The sequence below is a fragment of the Colobus angolensis genome, unplaced genomic scaffold (assembly GCF_000951035.1).
Source record: "Colobus angolensis palliatus isolate OR3802 unplaced genomic scaffold, Cang.pa_1.0 Scaffold13, whole genome shotgun sequence".
NCBI lineage: Eukaryota > Metazoa > Chordata > Mammalia > Primates > Cercopithecidae > Colobus > Colobus angolensis.
The window spans coordinates 8,862,327-8,876,132 of record NW_012114252.1 but is presented as its reverse complement, the minus strand read 5'-3'; the positions used below and the strand labels follow the sequence as shown (position 1 = coordinate 8,876,132).

Below are 13,806 nucleotides of genomic sequence, written 5' to 3'. Positions count from 1 at the left end.
CTCTCGAGTGGCTGGGATTACAGGCGGGTGCCACCACACCCAACTGATTTTTGTATTTTTAGTACAGACGGGGTTTCATCATGTTGGCCAGGCTGATCTTGAACTCCTGACCTCAGGTGATACACCCACCTCGGCCTCCCAAAGTGCTGGGATTATAGGCGTGAGCCACTGCACCCGACCTAATATATCGTGAATGACATATGTATCAGCCACATGTGATATATGTGGATTTTTCATTAAAGTTCCATTAATCTTAGCATTAATTCACATGCCTACTTGTCAAGACGACATTTGTGCGAGAGGCATCTTCAATGGGCCGGGGACGCCGCACGGGAAACACAGAAGACAGAAGCCCTCCCATTCTCAGCCACCCTCAAGTCTGTCAATTACACTTTTAGGTTGCTCAAAACTATGGCTTCTTTCTTGCCTTCCTGAGGTTTACCACCAGGTCGAGTTGAAAAAGAGGATCAAAAGTGACAACCCAGTCACGGGCAGGTTTGATAGCACCCAGGTGAGCCCCGGTATCCTTCCTGTTGCCAACAGGGCACATACTAAAATACAGTAGAAGAGAAGAGCCGTGTCAGACTCGTCTAGTGACCTGGAGAGTGCTTTCTCTCAAGTGTCTTCTAGTAGAAATCCACCTGCAAATTCTGGCAATTGGAAAAACAGTTTCATTTGTCTCAGGGAAACAGCTTGCTGTGAAAGCACTGTGAGCTATATAGTCATGAATAAGGCAGAAAATCCAAGAAAAACTAGTTCCAAGCTATGCTTAAGAACATGGAATCTGGCCAGGCATGGTGGCTCAATGTCTGTAATCCCAACACTTTGGGAGGCCAAGGCGGGAAGATCACTTGAGGTCAGGAGTTCAAGAGCAGCCTGGCCAACATGGCAAAACCCCTTCTCTACTAAAACTACAAAAATTGGCTGGGTGTGGTGGTGCACACCTGTAATCCCAGCTACTCAGGAGGCTGAGGCAGGACAATTGCTTGAACCTGGGAGGCTTAGGTTGCAGTGAGCCAAGATCATGCCGCTGCACTCCATCCTGGGCAACAGAGGGAAACTCCACCTTAAAACAAAACAAAACAACAAACAAACATGCAATTTTACTCATGCTTAAAAAGGAAACAAGGCCAAGTGTGATGGCTCATGCCTATAATCCTAGCACTTTGAAAAGCTGAGGTGGGAGGATTGCTTGAAGCCAGAAGTTCAAGGCTGTAGTGATCTATAATCATACCACTGCACTCCAGCCTGGGCAACAGGGTGAGATTTTGTCTCTAAAAAACTAATAAAAATACAAATAAATAAAAGGATATTCCATCATACATTTGGTTTAGCCACTCATGTCAATGGACATTTGGGTTACCTCTTCCTTTTGGCTACTGTGGATAAAGCTGCTATGAACACTGATGTACAAGCATCTGCTGGAGTCCCTGCTTTCAGTTCTTTGGGCACATGCTGAGGAGGGGAACTGCTGGATCCTATTGTAATTCTGTGCTTAGTTTTTTAAGGAACCCTTATGATTTTTATTTTAATGATACCTGGCACAAATACTTGAAGCTTCAGAGAGCTGATAGAATGATAAGGAAAGTATTTAATTCATTTTTGTTCTATGATGGCTCACTGGTGCTTCTATAAAGATGCTCCATTTTTCTGGGCAGTGAAATAATTTTCTGACCTGCTCAGTCATCTGCACTTCAGTCACCGGTGTCAAAGCAACACAATCCTGCTCCCCCTGTGAAACTCCTGACAGCAGCTTGTGAGAGCGTTCCATCCCGGAAAGAGCCCCCCTCTCTGCCCTGGAGGGCTCTCCAATCCCTCAGGATGCCCTTCTCACATCTCTTACCCCTGCAGGACTTCCTCCTGCCTGAAGTCTGCTCCTGTACACCAGGAACTACCTTCGTCAAACCATCCTTGCCCTCCTGGCTGCCATTTTCCAAAACCTGCTGTCTTCTGGACCCTCCACCCCCATGTGTGTCTTTTTTTTTTTTTTCCCAAACCTCTGGTGGCCTCTTCTGTTTCTTATGCTGGTTTTTATGCTGCCATGATCTACATTTATGGAAAGCAAGCTGCTTTCCATAAATAGTCGATAAAGGTATAGTCAAGAAGATTCTGCCCTCGGCTCTCTTTTCCTCTCAATGTTCTCTTCCTTGAAGATCTGATTCTTCTTGTGGATAACTTCCAAACCTACACCTTTCTGCCTCATTTCCTTCCCAAGCCTGGGACCCACATTTCCAACTGTCTGGAGCCCTTTATCATGGGCCCTCAAAATTATCGTTCCCAAAGCAAGCTCATCTTCCCTTATCGTATTTGTATGCTTCTTTCTTCCTGGCTTGATTTCCCTCCCATTTTCATGACCATCCTCTGAGCTGACTGTGTTCAAAACTCTAGATGGCCTCCCCTCTCTTTCCTTGCTGTCCCACAGAGCCCTGGCCGCCCAGTGATATCTCAACATTCAGTCAGTCTGGTCCTCCCAGCCAGTCTCCTGCATGCTTTGCACGTGACTCTGGCCAAAGTTTCTCCTGAAACGTTCAGCTGATCCTCCATGAAAACTGTGTGCACCCCATAGCCAATTCTGAGGGCCCCTTTGTATGACTGACTGCTTGCTGTCTTCCAGCTCCCATTTGGCTCATAAGTGGAGTTTTGTACCCTGCAGAATCTACCAAGGCACCCTGTAGCAAAGCAGGCCTTCCATCCGTCTCCGGGAACCCAGCTGGTCACCTTGCACTCAGCCTCTGCCTGTCACCTCAGGGCTGGCATTTGGGAGTCCTGACTGCATGCCAAAGGTTGTTAAGTGGCTCTCCCTAAACTCATTTGAACAGCTGAGTAAACTGTTCTTGCCTTCACAAGGAAAAGAACTCCTGAAGTTATTAGAACTCACCAAACCAGTTTCTTTGTTTTTGAAGAAAGCAGGTAATGTGGCTTTGCCAGCAAGAAGCAGGCCTTGGGCGTCCTCCTTCTCAGATGTGTTTACTCAGGAGAAGGTGACATTTGGAAAGGGGCAGGTGTGTTTGCTGAACTGAGCTTCAGCCTAATCATTCCGGAAAACTTCCTGAGACTTTCTCTGCCCTGTAATTTCCCCACTGTTGATGGAAGTATATTGCAGTCTCATGCAGGACTGCGAAGGGAAAGTCACACTCACTAGATCACTTATGTACCGAATTCTGGGAAACTTTTGGTGCATATTATACTTTAGATCTCTTTCCATTAATGATAATCATTGAAAATATTATCATGGAATAAAATCTACACTTTAGTTAACATAACGTACCAACGTTGTTTTCTTAGTTTTGCCGACTCTCCTATGGTGACATAAGATGTTAATGGGAAGAGGATGTGTGCAGACCATATACAAACACTGCTGTCTTGGCAACTTTTCTCTGGGATTATTTTCAAATAATTATTTCCAGATAAAAAGTTCATTTTTAAAAAATGATCAGCTTCCCTGCTTTCTCTGTGCAGTGCAGTATACTAAGTCCTTTCCAGACACTGTGCCATTTACGTAACACCCTGCATGGGAGATGCCATCCACATTTCACCCAGGAGGAAATGCGGTTCAACAAGGCCCACACCTACAGCTTAACACACCCTCACGGCAGGGGTGTGACCACAAATTCGGATCTTACCCATCCTAATCAACAGGAGCCAACCTGTGCTTCCTGTATCACGGCAATGTGAGGAAAGGCGTGGGTACACATACATGCACTGAACACACACACGTGCAGTTTGTCATTCAGTAGCCAGGGTGAATCCTTTCTTAATAAACTTCCCTGTGACCCATTCTTCTCACTGAATAGATTCAGCCAGAGGATTGCCTGTTCTGCATAGGCAGTGATGGCCCATGTGTGTCCTCAGGGACAGAACTGGCAGCGACGCTCCATGCCCACCCTGGATGTGACACCCACACCTGCGAGAGGACCCGGCCCTCTGTGCCCTATGTGCCTGCCTCCTCCTTTGAGAGTACAAGTCCCCCATGGGCAAAGCCTGCCACTCATACATTCACCTACTCATTCATTCATTCATATATTCCTTCATGCATTGCTTGTAGACTAAAGAAGCAAGAGTTATAACCAGTCTGTGACATGCAAACCAAGGAATCATAGACTGTAAGGACTGTCAGAGGCACTGCAGGGTTGGTTGTTGCAGAAGAGGTATTCATCATGATCACCCCAAGAAGTACTTAAAAAACAGATTCCTAAGTCTCACTCCTAAAGGTCCGATTCAAGAGCGCTGGATAGGGCCTGGCAATCTGCATTTTTCAAAGCCCCCTCTAGTTCCCAAGCCCAGTGACTCTGAGGCACTGCCAGGTTTGGGGTTTTGCTCCACAGTAAATCCTGTCTGGACATGGACAGTCAGTCTCTGCTGGAGCACCCCAGAGGTGAAGGAGTTCACTGCCACGCTGCTCTTAGGCTTCGGAAATCCTTTGCTGTGTTCAGATGTTGTGCTTCTTGGGAAATTCACTTCACTGTTTCAATTTTGTCCTCTGAGTCCACTAAGAAGATGCGTATGCCCTTTTCCACAGGACCAGACTCCAGGTACCTGATAGGAGCCATCATGCTTTCGAAAGTCTCTCCTCATTCAGGCATTCTGTTATAATGGAAAGCGTTCTCGTCCCATTTCACACGTGAAAGCTGAGTGTGGTGTAACGTTCTGCCAGAGGGCCGAACTCTGAATTCTGAAGGAGCCATCCTTTTCCAGGTTCTGGGCTCTTTTTAATGAGGCATTTTAGGGCAAATGTTCTTGACCTTGGCTACACTTTGGAATCACCTGGGAAGTTTAGAAACTGCCAATGCATTGGTTCTACCCCTCAGAGACTCAGATATAACAGGACTGGGTTATATCAGGCTGCTCAAGGTGACTTCAACGAGGAGCCAATGTTGAGAGGTGCAGATCTAGAGAGACACTGGTTTCTCTCTGTGTTGGTCTATGGCTCATACTAAACTCATTCACACTCAGCCTTTTTGCCTTGGAACTCCTGCCAGGCCAGGTCCTTCTCATGACGTTCTTGAGTAATTAATTAGCTGAACTTCACTGCAGCCCTTTCCAATGATCCCTGACCAGTGTTGTGCATTTGGTTTAGGCCTATTGTTGAAAGGCTACTGCAGGTCCCACTGATGGAGCTGCTTGTTGACTATCTGCTTTCTCTCTAGCTTTGAGAACTTTACATGCTTCTGGTGTCTTTCTGTAAAACATGGGTTAAATTATGGATCTTAGAAAGATACTTTACTGAAAACCCTCTGGGAATCAAATTATATCAACTGCGTTTTAAGCAACTCAATACTCTTTCACAGATAAGGTAACGACTCATGGTCATGGAAGATCCATGCAGGCATATGGCATTTATTCTGAAAATGAGTCGTATTAGACAGCTCTCTGCATTTCTCTCTGGTGGCATCCTCCAATGAGGAAGCCAGCTGAAGCCGTCGTGATGGGCTTTTAGGGTACTGCAAACTGATGACATTTCCTATGTGTGGCCTCTCCAACCTTATTAAATCAACTGCCACATGCACTGAGACTGCTATAGTGACGTCAGCTCAAGACGCCGTGAGCCTCCAGAAGAGTTGCCTAAGACGGTATGAACACATGTCTCACTGGCCAGAGAACAAACTGCCAAATGGGTTCTCCAGAGTTGTAAGGTCTTTGACCCCATGATGAGAGCATCATTCAACTTTGTATGACTGATGAGACACGAGGCAGAACACACGTGAAAGGTTCAAGGTCAAGCTTGGGAAGGTAAAGTTACATTTGGTAGAATTTTTATTTTTATTTTAGAGACAGGGTCTTGCTCTGTCACCCAAGCTGGAGTGTAGTGGTGCAATCTTAGCTCACTGCAGCCTTGAACTTCTGGGCTGAAGTGATTCTCCTGCCTCAACCTCTCCAGTAGCTGGGACCACAGGTTTGCATCACTATGCCTGGTTAATTAAGTATTTTTTTTGTTGAGACAGGGTCTTGCTATGTTGCCCAGGCTGCTCTCGAACTCCTGGCCTCAAGTGATCCTCCTGCCTCGGCCTCCCAAAGTGCTGGGATTTACAGGCATGAGCCACTGTGCCCGGCCAAATTTTTATTTTTAATTTTGAAAAGTGACATTTCTCTTATATTCATAATACCAAGACTCTAGATAATGTGGCATTTTCAAATTTTCCCATTTTCAGCAAGGCTGACTCTGTACCTATTATTTCTCCATTTCTGGCTGCGCTCTCCCCACTGGGGCCTCTCAGTAACGCCTGCCACCTTCTTCTCTCAAGGGAAGGAGAACTGCACATGAACTATCCTCCAGGTATAAAAAATGTACAAAGCCGGACATCACTTAGGGGGATCAGAGAGTTCCCGCTGCCCCAGCATATTGGCTTCACAACACAGAAAGCAGCTCTGCTTAGCTATTCAACTGACACTTGAATGCCGCAATCTGGGATCACCTGAGGCAGGACAACCTCACATAGGGCTCCTTCAGGCCCTGTGGTCACTGAGGGCCCCTGAGGCCACTCCAAGCCAAATTCTCACTGATAGTGACGATACAGCCCATAATGGGTTCTATTTCTGCCAAAAACCTTTTGCTATTTTCTCCTGGCATTTTTCAAATGCATGTTTAGTAGACAATCAACTCCCCCTGTGTCTCTCTCCATATAATTGTCTTTAAAAAACTGCCATAGGAATTATCTACAAAACCTTCTATTTTAGGTAAAAGTGTAGCAGATTCTGCATGTGACGGTCCACAAAGCTTTTCCTGTTTTTTGTACCTCCCTCTTCTCCCACATTAATGTTTCATCGGGTATTTAATGGACAGGCTTAACATTATTTTTAACCAATCTGCTATTGATGGACGCTTAGGTAATTTCTATTATTTTAATTATTCATTGGATGTCTCTGTTCAAATGGCATTTCATGTATTAAAACAGATCCTTATAATTCAAGGTAAAGTAAAAGTGTGTGTGCGCGCGCATACACATGCTACATAGATCCATTTTTCAAAGCATGTTTTAGACACTGGAGTAGAATACAGAAAACTGCACAAGGCATATATGTACTTCATAAATGACTTAAAGCAAGCACCAGTAAAATATTACCAACACCCCTCAAAGCCTTCCTAAGCCCCTACTCTTTATAAACCCTATTGCCCCTCCAGAAGTAACTACTGTCTTTATTTTGTGATAATCATATAATCATCGTAAGAGAGGTAAAAAATCCATCTTGAAGAACTGCAAACCAAAGGAAAGAAACTGTAAGTGAGATCTAAATGCATGTCGGATTTCACTGAAAATCATTTGAAGGCTGGTTTGTTTTAAGCCAGTTTCCTGCCTTTCATCTTTGTTCCTGCCTGCTGCTTACCAGGGACAACAACATAAAAATAACATGAGAAAGAGGGAGGGAGAAATGTAACCGAGAAGTAGAAATGTACTCACCACAGGGCAAGTCGTTGCTCAATTTCCTTGAGAAAATTGGTATGAAATTTGTGCAAAGGTTCAAAATTCGGGAATATGAGACTTTTCAGTGTTTCTGGCATGGCGTCCTCCTTGCTCACCGTGCTCTGAAACCACTGGAAATAAGAAGACGATGCACTTACAGGTGGAAAGATCAATGGCGAGTGTCTGCAGTTCTCCAGAAGTCACATGCAGCCCAACGCACTGGGAGGAGCCAGGGCTTCCTGCAAGGTTCTTGGCACTTCAGGAACACGGGGCTGCCCAGGCCTTACTGCTTCCCCTTTCTTTCCTTCGATGGGGTAAGAAGCAACCATCTGGATATTACTGCTTTCTGAAGTTTGCTACTCATTGACTGTTTAAGCTGGGAGAAATCTCTTAAATGGGGAACTACTCGAATCAAAACCTCCATTCTGGCCAATTTACTGGATAACCACTAATTTATGGCCACTGAGTATTCTGTGCTTCATTCCTTTAAGAACTTCCGTCTCTGTTCCTTTGTTAAAACACTGGGCATGAAGGTGGCCAAACCTGGGAATAAAGCCACGGCCTTCACACCAAGTCACTCCTATCGCTGAGGTGAGCTGGGTGCACGATGCTTAGTAACTACCTGTCCAGGGCCTAACACAGTCCACAGCCCAGAGAAACAGAAACTCACTGACCCCAATTTCCCTCCCAATTGGCTAATGCTTTCCCAGAATCCAGGGGTCAGGAAGACATCTGCAATGCCCTGAATTTGTTTTCCAGACTGAGCAGGACTGATTAAAATAAAAAAGGCAGTCTTCTGGCAGATTTTGCTGACAAGGCCCAATTTATTATCAAAGATAAAATGAATCTCCTGTTCACCTCCAAGGTCTCCCGTGAACAAAAATCAGCAGTTATACTTGGCAATGGGCAAAACACGGAATGTTCTGGGCTGGTGCACACAGACAGTAAAACGTTTAATTTTAATTTTCTCTACCTCAGGAACTTCCTTCTTTTGCACTTGAAAATCATCATTATGAGAAACGTTATGGCATACATTCCCAATTAAATATACTATTAGCATTTAATTTCTATACCCTAGGACCACAATCCTTTCAAATGAAGTCAGGGAATCCAACATTTCATTAGCTCCAGCCTCCCCTATATAGCTGAGTATTAACTGAGATAAATCATGTAACTGAATGCTTTTGGGGAAATACCGCACATACCGAAGTGATAACTTCGAGATCCTTCAGATACGTTCGCTCGGTGGTAGACACTTCCTTAGCTATGAAGTATGCTTTATCAGTTGGGAATCTCTGCAAAACCCAGCCAAAGAAACAAGGCACAACAATCATTTTTGAGTATACGTCTCGGAGAATATCCTCATTAAAGTGATATATTACTAACTTGGGATCTTTTGTTAGCTGGTATCAATGAGAAATAAAATTCTTAGTTATTCTCCTTTTTGCGTTAGGAGAATAAATAAGAATGTATTCTCCTTTTCGTGTTAAGAAAATAAATAAGAATGTATTCTCCTTTTTGTGTTAAGAAATAAATAAGAATGTACTCTCCTTTTTGTGTTAAGAGAATAAATAAGAACGTATTCTCCTTTTTGTGTTAACAGAATAAATAAGAATGTATTCTCCTTTTTGTGTTAAGAAAATAAATAAGAATTACTATTCTTTTCATGTGAGGAGGAGCTAGGCTAAGATAATGGATTTCCATGATGAGAATATAGTCTAGGAAGGTTTCCTTCCCGGTAAAAATTACCATCAGCAAAAGGACTCAAATTAGGCAAAGAAAATACATAAAAAAGGAACTGTCTCGTCCTATGTTCGCTGGCGGAGTTGGTGTTCATGACGTGGAAGTTACATTGTGGGAACACATGGTAGCTGGGTCTAAAGGGACAGGGGTGAGATCAGCTGGTGGCATCATCGGCCTGAACTCCCTTGGCGGCTGTCAGTCAGGTGGGCAGCCAGCCCCACCGTGGAGCAGGCCCGCCATCCAGCCTTGCTTTCTCTTTAAACAATAAGTGCAAGGAGGTCGCCTGTTGTCCACCATTTTGCTGTCTTCTCATAGGAGTCCACCTGACTCCACTGCTGGGTGTACACACAACAGACTTCAAAGCAGAGACTCAAACAAATACCTGGACACTCATGTTCACAGCAGCCAAAAGGTGGGAACCGCATGACTGTCCATTGCCAGAGGCATGGATAACAAAGTGTGGTTTGTACACACAGTGGGACATCACTCAGCCCTCAAATGGCAGGCAGTTCTGACCCGTGCTACATACGGATGAGCCATGAAGACAGAATGCCAAGTGAAATAAACCAGTCACAAAATGGCAAATACTGGATGATTCTGCTTATAAGAGGTACCTAGAGTAGACAAATTCATAGAGACAGAAAGTAGAATGGGGGTGCCAGGGGCTGGCAGGAGGGGTAAGGAGGAGTTAGTGATGAACGGATGTAGTTCTGTTTGGGAAAATAAGTTCTGGAGATGGATGGTAGGGACAGTGGCATGACAACATGAATGTACTTAATGCCACCAAACTGTACAACTGAAAATGGCTCACGTGGTACCTTTGCTCTTATGTATATTTTCCAATTTTTAAAATTCATACACACAAACACACGTGCACACACAGTCACACACGCGAGTGAGCCCTTGGCCCCATACCTTCCTCCGGCCCTCATCCTCATCGTCCGTCCTGGGGCAGGCCTGGTCATTCAGCAGTGGGCTGATCAAGGGAGAGGTCTGCTTGGTGTCCGGGCTCAGGTTGGGAGACAAGGTCACTTGGACAGGGGCCACTCCCCCCTGCGAGTTCACAGACAGCTCGGAAAGGTGAGGGCTGCCAGTCAGGGAGCCTGTTTGGGGATGAGAAGTTTTAAAGAAAAGAAAAAAGGTAATTTTTTCTGGGACCTGATTTCTATTCACTACTTTCACCTTTTTCAAATTGTAAGAACTTTGACTACCCCCCCCATGGCAAACCTAAAGCGATTCTTTATTTTCTAGTTTTTTTCCTAAGTCAAAGCTGCCTTAATAAAGATAGCATGAATAATTCAATGGAGCCTCTGTTATGTAATTAATTGTAAGATAAGAGAACTCTGCTTAGATAGCAATTAAAATAGCAGAAAAGCATAGTGTATCCCAAAATAGGAATTTCATCTCCCAACTACTGCTTATTTCTAAGAATTACTCAAGAAAGACACAGTGTCTATGTCACAATGAGACATGGGGAAATGATTAGAAAATAGAACTAGACTAACAGGCATCTAAGCAACTGGTGTACTTAGGACACACTACGTCCCGTAACAATGGGTCACAGCTAACAGAAAGGTCGAGCAACTAACTCCCCATTCTACAAAGAACAGAAGCAAGCTTGTTATACCTGGTGATGTCATTCCATGTCTCTCACTGTTTGGAACAGAAACACTACCATCACATTACAGGCGTATGTGATCACTTCAACACGCAAAACCAGACGCCATTACATTATCACCATTTCCCTTTGTGAGACCAAAGTGACAGGGCACCATGAGTCCTGGATAAAGGATATCATAGTAAGAAAGACGAAAATGTGGCCAGGCGCGGTGACTCACGCCTGCCATCCCAGCACTTTGGGAGGCCGAGGCAGGCGGATTGCCTGAGGTCAGGAGTTTGAGACCAGTCTGGCCAACATGGTGAAACCCCATCTCTACCAAAAATACAAAAAAATTAGCTGGGCGTGGTGGCATGCGCCTGTAATCCCAGCTACTTGGGAGGCTGAGGCAGGGGAATTGCTTGAACCAGGGAGATGAAGGTTGTGGTGAGCTGAGATCGTGCCACTGCACTCCAACCTGGGTGACAAAGTGAGACTCTTCTCAAAAAAAAAAAAAAAAAAAAGTACATATTACCCGCTATGAGTCAGCCAAGGGAGATGATATATACAGGATACTCTTTGCCAATATACTTTTGCAAATATCTGTATCTCAACCCACTGAAACTACATGGGATGTTTCAGAATATACTTCTAACCTAAGTGTTTTTGCCTACCACTTATATTTATACTAATAAAGCAGATTTGCTAGAGATAATATGAGGTAAGCAAAGTTAAAGTAACCTGTAGTCCTGTCTACTACCATGATAAGGAAAGACGAAGTCAGAGCTTTCTCAATTTCTCAGTCTACAGTTTCAGGCTCGCTGCTACTTGGTACGCTAAAGATCTCTCAGGGCAAAGGGGGAGGGCAGTTTTCTGGGAGCACCCCCATTTTCCTGTCATCTGTTCTCACCCTCTGGAGTCATGCATGTGCATTTTGGAATTACAAGATACAACAGCCTACCTAGAATGGAGCTGATGAAGTAAGGGTGGTGAATTTGATCCCAGTATAAACGAACCCTGGAGAAACCACCACCAGCCCCCACCCTTGGTGCCAGGTTGAGCAGTCAGCGGCACCGCAAACACAGTGCAGGGAGAACCACTGTACCTGGAGAATGACAAAAGGCAGACGTCCTGCCCAGGGACTACTGGTTAGTGCAATGATCCTTGGATAACAAGGTTAGCAAATGTGAGGAAAAGGCAGATTCAGTAAACTCGCATTTTTAAAATCCCTCTGCTTTTAAATCCTGTTTTCAATATACCTCACTAAAATGAAGCCCTGTGTTAGACAAAGACCCCATCACCCGAAACACCACCAGACCCAGAAAACCCCGGAGAAAAAGGCCAGAAATTGCTTCACAAATGTCAATTTTATTGACACTAGTGCACAACTAAATACAATAATTGCAAAGGAAGTGGAACTTGTCAAACAGAAAAGGTGACAATGAGTTAGAACTGCAGTTATTTCAAGGTACTACACTATTCTTTAAAAAAAAAAAACACAAAAAGAAAAATGTTATCACTACAAATAGGAAATAGAAAAGAGAAATTCTGGCAGTCTGTCTAGAGGTTAAAACATTTCATGCATTTGTGAGTTGCTGTTGGAGAGTTGTTTTTTATTTGTTCACCATCATCTGGCAACATTTGGGGCTTACCTTCAGCTCTCGCACTGTGCGTGAGATCGGGGGAGGCAGTTATAAGTGAGAGCATGCTGGACCTTGACTTTGCAGTGACGTGGAACAGAAAAAGCATTCGCCTCATCATTCAAAGAGTTGGAGCCGAGAATGAAAGGTAGTTAGAAGGCTAGTGGGAAGTGGAGCAGAGGCAAGGAAATAGCAACTAGCAGGCCCTAGACAGCATTCGGCAACAGACAGGAAATGAACTGCCACTTGGGGCAAGGGACAAGTAGGGTGTGCACACTCCGATCCAGCCACCTCCACTCTCAGAGGCCAAGAGCGAGCCCCCTTGCTGCACTGCACCTGGGAACACTTATATTTAGGGGACACAGCAGTTGGAAGAAATGACATAACAGACTATGGTTCCAGGAGACAGCCTGCCCTGCCACGAAGGTGTGCCACAGTTCAGTCAGCTGGATTTGGAAGACTCCCCGCTGTGCTCCAGAGGAGACAGGATTCAGAAAACAGAGGGCTGAGTGGGAACTTCAGGGTCACCTGTGTACCTAAAGTAGGGAACAGCTCAGGATCAGCCCACAGGCTGCTGGGGGAAGGCTTGCTGCATTTCACTCATGTAGCCTAAAGATGTCAGTAACAACTACTTAAAATGTGTGCTCTGCAGACTTGGAATGACAAAATTAGGGTGATCGGTTGGCCTTTTCCCAAGACACTACTCCAGCTTTGCTTATAGGGCCTAAGAAAGAAAGGATGTTTAAACAGCAAGACCAATAAACCAGTAAATATCAAGCAGTCTGGTCTAGAAATCTATCAGCATTTTAAGGAAGGGAAAGGCCTGAAACTCAGTTTAGTTTTGCTAATTTGAGCTGCATCTGTGGAGAAGAGGCCCTTTCTCTCCTTGCAAGATAAATAATCCGAGGCTGACATGGTCCAAACAAAATATGTAACTCATTTACCTTTCAGCAATTAATGAAATATGCTGACAAGGGGGCAAGTAGTAGAATTTGGCAGCTTGATAAGTAATTAAAATTCTCTTTTGACTTTGAGCCAGGGTGTGTGACAACAGTCTGTACAAACTGGTGTCCACACCAGCAGGTGTGAAGAGCTGTGTCTATAAAAAGCCAATGTCCAACGTTGCAGTTATCAGAACTACATGGAATCAATTTTCACTGAAGTAGTCCATTTTACAAAAAAGCTAACAAACATGGTTCTGTTGTTAGGTAAAATGAGCCCAGTTGGATTTATAGGGCATTATAAAGCTTGTTCACATCTTGCAGTGTGTCGCCTGCTTTGAAGGCACAGCCCCAGACAGTGGAGAGAGGAAACTGTGACTGACACTCATTGCTACTCCATGAAATTATCAATGCCTTTGGTATTTCCAGCACTTCTCCCTTTATGAAAAAGTAATGCAAAGTAATTTCTTTCATTAGGGAGCTCA

The 13,806-nt window shown here is 44.5% G+C and overlaps 1 protein-coding gene across 2 annotated transcripts in view; it reads right to left on the bottom strand.

Moving 5' to 3' along the window:
* FARP1 (FERM, RhoGEF (ARHGEF) and pleckstrin domain protein 1 (chondrocyte-derived)) overlaps positions 1-13,806 on the bottom strand; it is a 236,731-nt gene that overhangs the window by 31,156 nt on the left and 191,769 nt on the right. For both annotated transcript variants that reach the window (XM_011933812.1, XM_011933813.1), the window contains exons 13-15: positions 10,059-10,246; positions 8,606-8,695; positions 7,398-7,531 (exon numbers count right to left, since the gene is read on the bottom strand). In XM_011933812.1, coding sequence (XP_011789202.1) covers positions 7,398-7,531; positions 8,606-8,695; positions 10,059-10,246 — 412 coding nt within the window. The remainder of the gene's footprint in view (positions 1-7,397; positions 7,532-8,605; positions 8,696-10,058; positions 10,247-13,806) is intronic.